The sequence below is a fragment of the Oncorhynchus keta genome, chromosome 13 (genome assembly GCF_023373465.1).
Source record: "Oncorhynchus keta strain PuntledgeMale-10-30-2019 chromosome 13, Oket_V2, whole genome shotgun sequence".
Classification (NCBI taxonomy): Eukaryota; Metazoa; Chordata; class Actinopteri; order Salmoniformes; family Salmonidae; genus Oncorhynchus; species Oncorhynchus keta.
Genome location: NC_068433.1, coordinates 41237726 through 41244057, shown reverse-complemented (window position 1 = coordinate 41244057; position 6332 = coordinate 41237726). Strand labels below are relative to the sequence as shown.

At 42.9% G+C, this 6332-nt stretch overlaps 1 protein-coding gene across 1 annotated transcript; it reads right to left on the bottom strand.

Moving 5' to 3' along the window:
• Positions 1-545: 545 nt before the first annotated feature.
• On the bottom strand, positions 546-5869 carry LOC118392346 (transmembrane protein 229A-like). Its single transcript, XM_035784260.2, has 2 exons — positions 5391-5869; positions 546-5285 (listed from the first exon to the last, which is right to left on the bottom strand). Exons 1-2 carry the CDS (start codon positions 5490-5492, stop codon positions 4470-4472), a joined length of 918 nt encoding a protein of 305 aa, XP_035640153.1. The 5' UTR covers positions 5493-5869; the 3' UTR covers positions 546-4469.
• Between the last annotated feature and the right edge of the window lie 463 nt (positions 5870-6332).

Genomic DNA, 6332 nt, shown 5'->3' with positions numbered 1-6332 from the left:
GAGAAGTGAATGATGGGAGTCATCTGGCCAATTAGATAAGCCATTGTTGTCCCTAGATGTTTATGGCCAATCAGATTGGCTGGTGGTGCTGTGTCCCTGGGTATCAGATATATGGGAACATAAATAACAGGTCCCTACAGTAACAATCCAGCTCTTCTTACCTCTCTAACCCCCTCCAACCTCGCTGAATGGTCTCCTTGACAACTTTCCATGGGTAACCTAGCCTAAACACACACACACACACACACAAACAAACAGTGCAGAGGTGGAAAAACCAGACTCATCATCTCTGCCTCTCATGCCGAATCAATCTGACACCAGGCACAGATATGAGTCATTTAGTATCTCTTGATCCAGTCGCAGAGCAGTGTTGACTTTATATATTTGAGGTGCGGTTTCCTGTAAAGGTCAGACATTTTCAGTTGGTTTACGACATTGTTCAACTTTCCTAGGAAGCTGATCTGAGAGAAGCACAGACAACCTGTAAATACAAGCAATGTAGTGAGAGCACGATGTCAATCAAGACAACATGAACTGGGACAACCTTAGTGGTTCAACATGGAGATTTAATGTAGTTATAAGTAATGTACAGTATGCAGGCTACACTATATCCATACAGTGATTGATTCAATTCAATTCCACCATGGACATACTGTAGCAAGAATATTTGAGTCTTTCCTCATGTATAACCTAAAATAAACATGATTTTACTTACTCATTGTGAGCTATATAGTACATGATTGTTCTGTATTACTAAATACAGTTGGTCAATGATTTCCAAACATCAATTTTTAAAAGAAAAATGATGATTAAGATCACAACTTTACCAGGGACAGAAGGTTCTCCCCAACCACATACAGTGGCTTGTGAAAGTATTCACCCCCCGAGGCATTTTTCTTTTTCTGTTGCCTTACAACCTGGAATTGATTTTTGGAGGGGTTGTAATCGTTTCATATTTACAACATGCCTACTACTTTGAAGATGCAAAATATTTTTTATTGTGAAACAGACAAAAAATAAGACAAAAAAAACGGAAATCTTTAGCGTGCATAACTATTCACCCCCCATAGTCAATATTTGGTAGAGGAACCAATTGCAGCAATTACACCTGCATGTCTCTTGGGGTATGTCTCTATAAGCGTGGCACATTTAGCCACTGGGATTTTTGCCCGTTCTTCAAGGCAAAACTGCTCCAGCTCCTTCAAGTTGGATGGGTTCCGCTGGTGTACAGCAATCTTTAAGTCATACCACAAATTTCTCAATTGGATTGAGGTCTGGGCTTTGACTAGGCCATTCCAATACATTTAAATGTTTCCCCTTAAATCACTTGAGTGTTGCTTTAGCATTATGCTTAGGTTCATTGTCCTGCTGGAAGGTGAACCTCTGTCCCAGTCTCAAATCTCTGGAAGACTGAAACAGGTTCCCCTCAAGAATGTCCCTGTATTTAGCGCCATCCGTCATTCCTTCAATTCTGACCAGTTTCCCAGTCCCTGCCGATGAAAAACAGCCCCACAGCATAATGCTGCCACCACCGTGCTTATAGTGCTCTCAGGGTGATGAGAGGTGTTGGGCTTGCACCAGACATAGCATTTTCCTTGATGGTCAAAAAGCTCAATTTTAGTCTTATCTGACCAGAGTACCTTTTTCCATATGTTTGGGGAGTCTCCCACATGCCTTTTGGCAAACACCAAATGTATTTGCTTACTTTTTTCTTCAAGCAATGGCTTTTTTTCCGGCCACTCTTCCATAAAACCCAGCTCTGTGAAGTGTACGGCTTAAAGTGGTCCTATCTCCACTGTGGAGCTTTGCTGCTCCTTCAGGGTTATCTTTGATCTCTTTGTTGCCTCTCTGATTAATGCCCTTCTTGTCTGATCTGTGAGCTTTGGTGGACAGCCCTCTCTTGGCAGGTTTGTTGTGGTGCCATATTCTTTCAATTTTATTAATAATATATTTAATAGTGCTCCCTGGGATGTTCAAAGTTTCAGATATTTATTTAAAACCCAACACTGATCTGTACTTATCCAAAACTTTTTCCCTGACCTGTTTGGAGAGCTCTTTGGTCTTCATGGTGCCGCTTGCTTGGTGGTGTTGCAGACACTGGGGCCTTTCAGAACAGGTGTATATATACTGAGATGATGTAACAGATCATGTGACAGATTACACACAGGTGGACTTTATTTAACTAATTATGTGACTTCTGAAGGTAATTGGTTGCACCAGATCTTATTTAGGGGCTTCATAGCGAAGGGGGTGAATACATATGCACACACCACCTTTGTTTTTTTGAAACAAGTAATTTTTTTCATTTCACTTCACCAATTTGGACTATTTTGAAATCCAAATAAAAATGAATTTAAATAACAGGTTGTAATGCAACAAAATAGGAAAAATGCCAAGGGGGTTGAATACTTTTGCAAAGCACTGTAACCAGGAAAGAAACTCCTGTTCCTATTCATCATCACTGAGGCAGTAACTGTTGGCCCATGTGTATCCTTCTTTTGCATCGTCCACAGCAAAAGCCCACCATTTTGAAATGACAAACCACAAGGAAAATAATCTTGTTATTTCAATCAGTCCAGTGTCAGTCTCCAGAAGAGTGGAAGGTAATTATTTGTTTGAGGAGGCAAGGGAAACTCTCACGGCATGACATATTCGTAATCATCTGACAAAAATCAACATGTGTAAAAGTTGAAATATTTCAATAACATCATGTTATAAGATATTTCCCTGCACTAGTATTACTCATCAGTACCAGCTTTCAGTTACCTCCAACCTTAGTTTCACGGAATCCCCAGGACTGACGACAGCAGGCAATAAAATGCATTAAAAACATGCTAGATAATCATAAAATCAGTAGAGCTAAAACTATACGTTTCCAAACGGAGAGAGTATAAAACAGAAAGAGAATAATGTTGGAACAGGTTGCTAGTGAAGTCACAGTGCCAGGTATTCACACATACTGTATGTGTTTGGTCCCTCAGAGAGAACATGGTGACTTTACCGTGTGGTACAAGTGCAAACAAGGAAATAAAACAGGCAGAAAGATCAATGCCAAAGGACAAAGGATACATGGAGGTTGATCCCAAGTAATTATACTATACATGCTCCACACCTGACTCCCAGACCTGGATTCAAATACTATTTTGAAATCATTTCAAATACTTTTTTTGCTAGGCTTGCTTGAGCTTTCCTGGCGTGGAACCAATTCAATAGTCACAAACATTCAAACTCCAAAACCCATCCATCTGGCACTCCAGGCAGGTGAAAACAAACAGTGAAAGTGCTTGAAAGATTTCAAGTAGTATTTGAACCCAGGTCTGCTGACTCCTGATATTGCCCAAGACAGATCAACCTGTCGAGTGTAAACCATAAAACGCTGACATGTGCACCGCTGCTTTATGAACTTTAGGTATACAAGCCTGGGGGCTGGAGATTCCCTGTTGAGCTTTGTTTTTTTTAGTTCAGCCAGGATTAGGGGGGAACCTTGGCCCACAGTGTAGTTCAGTTTGGGAGATGTCCCTATGTAAAGAAGGGAGAAGGTTAAATCTGATCCTCAGGGTCTGTCTGAACTGGCACACTGTCTGTTTACATGACCCAGATTAAGCCTATAGTTGTAGACTAAAAAGCACTTTCAATTCCCCATTGAGCTTCCTTTTTTAGGTCAGCCATGACTAGGGGGAAACTGGCCCACAGTGTAGTTCAGTTTGTCTTTAGTCCAGCTGTCTGTAGGTTTGCTCAGAAAGGCACTCCAACACAGTAAGGTTAAGGGTTGGTTCAGAAAACTATTCACAGTGAAATTAATTCGGTCCACGACCCGTTCGTTCGATCTCCTGCTACATACATTTTGAACTTTTTTTAGAACCCATTTTATTTCCAAATGTCATGCATTTTTTAAAGAAAATAAGATTTCAGCAATTAAGTGATCATGAATGTGCATAATGCAGCCATGCAGAAATGAGCTCAAAGCATGCTCTGGGATTGAACAGACCAAACAAGTGGTGCCTGCCATGCAATATGGCTGACTTTGTCAATATAGTTTAAATAATTCACAGCTCTAAAACCATGAGCAAGCAAATTAAGTGTAAAATGTAAAATATTGTTGTTTCATCTGCATCAAAGTAAGAAATAGCAGTTGTCATCACAGCAGAAGGCATGTCTATGTGTCAATACATGCCAGGCAAGGCATGCCTGTGTGTTTAGGCTACCTGTAACAAATTGATAGGCTATTCGTTGGAATCACTGATAAAAAGAAGCTGTCTAAACAGCTACATCAGTACCACATTTCCACTGGGGAAATACACATGATTTTTTACAAAGTGCTTGTACACAATTGATCATCTTAAATGTCATCTTCTTTATTTGTATTAGTATCAATAGTCCCTAAATCAATTGTGGCCTAGGCCTATAATACAGTTGTCTTTCCTGGACACAGGACATACGTTGATGTCAGCGCCCTGCCCTGAGTGCCCTCACTCCTCGTCTTTGGCACACACCACCACGCGCAGCAGAACGTTGGACAGAATATCCTGGTAGAGACTGATGCAGACCCATCCGGGCAGGTAGAGGAGCGTGATCAGGCCCATGAAGTTGAATGGATAGTGGGAATAATCCCATGAGCATGCGCCGTACTGCCGCAGCGCCAGCCCCCAACAGAACTCCCAGGTGTAGATGAAGCAGATATAGATGGGGAGCCGCCTCCAGGTGCTCCAACCCCGTCTGAAGCGTAAATGAAGGTAGAGTTTCTCTACCACGAAGCTGCAGCTCCCGTACATCAGGAAGGACCACAGGGACGTGTGGCCGCTCATGGTCCGGTCCAAATTCTCCACAAGGTTGAATATCGAGGTAAAAATGATCTCGTCCAGAAAGCCGTGCATTCCAAAGAAGAGGAATCGCACAACATCGGGCAGACCGTTATTAGGCAGCGACTCCAGGGTGCGCTCTGCCGGGGTAGACATGGTCCGTTTCCCGGGGCAGTGGTAGCGCAGCCGCGCAAGCCCCTTGTGGAAAACTTGGGTGAAGTACAGGGCCAGTAGGTAGTGAACTACGAGATGAGTGGCAGAGACTATTCTAACGTGCTCGGTCAGCGTGTTAATATTCCCAATCAGGATCTGCAACCCGATGTACACAGAGGGATAGAAAACAAGGTGAAAAACTACTGGGCGTCCTTGAAAGCACTTCTTTTGCGAATATATTTTTTCCAGCAAGAAATGGGTCAGCGAGTGCATGATGCAGAGGTACGGGGAGGAAAAGCCGAACAGTTTGGGGTCGCTGTCAGCCAAAAGCCCCTGTGCGGACGACAGGAGAATATCCAAAGTGACACCGTGCATTCCATAGAAATAAAGCCGTAACAATTTTGGCAGCTCTGTCAGTGATTCGCCCGCGTCCCCTACCTCGCTGGATGGATCTTTCTGCCGGTGCTTCCTCGCTGTTCTCAGGCTGCTACCTCCCTGTCCTGCCCGGATCCGCGGGCTCTCTCTCCGCCAGCTGGCCATGGTTGATATCTCTCTCTCCTCGGAGAGAATCAGAAAGCAGCTCTTGTTCTTCGTTCGTGGCACATTCTGTACTTTTAATGGAGCTGCGGCAGTGTCATTAGCAGCTTTGCACCTGACAGCGCCTGATCCACAGCAAAGATTTTCTATTATATTGATAAGATAGTCGAGTGACCGCTTTAACAATGGAAATACATGTCCTCAAAGATGGAAGGCAGGTGGGAGGAGGCAAGATCAGGTGGGACCATTCTAGCCAACGAGAGGGGGTTTAGACAAAAGTCAAAGACAATAAGCCTGCAAGTATGAAGATCGGAAGAAACTGCTTCTCCAATAGAAATTTCAGATCATGCTTGCAGGTAATGTCGTGGTGACGTTGGCTAGCTAAACTCAGAAATATGTCATCTGGTCAATTGATCGTTTCGCGCTGAACTGGGCATGTGCAAAATCAAAGGCACTGATGAATATTCAAATGTGTCAGTTTGCCACTTTCACAAGGTTGGAGTAATAACATGTTCAGTTACTTAAGACATTGGCTTGATTCTAGGTTGCGCCTTTAGATTTATTTAGAAAATGAACAACTAAATAAACATTTTCACTTCTGTCATTGATTCAATTTTCTGTTGACTAAATTTCACACTCATTGACAGCCATACAAACATTTCTCACTTACTTTCATAGACTGATTTTGGGCGGAGTAAACACTCTCGCCTCGCCTCTTCCTCTCTGTGGCCAGCCAGAAGAGAATAATTGAGCGCGTCGGAGGGGGCGTGATAGCACAGAAAAACGTAAGGTCCACATATGACGCTACTAAACTATACAGTAGTGAGTAGTGACGTAACATCC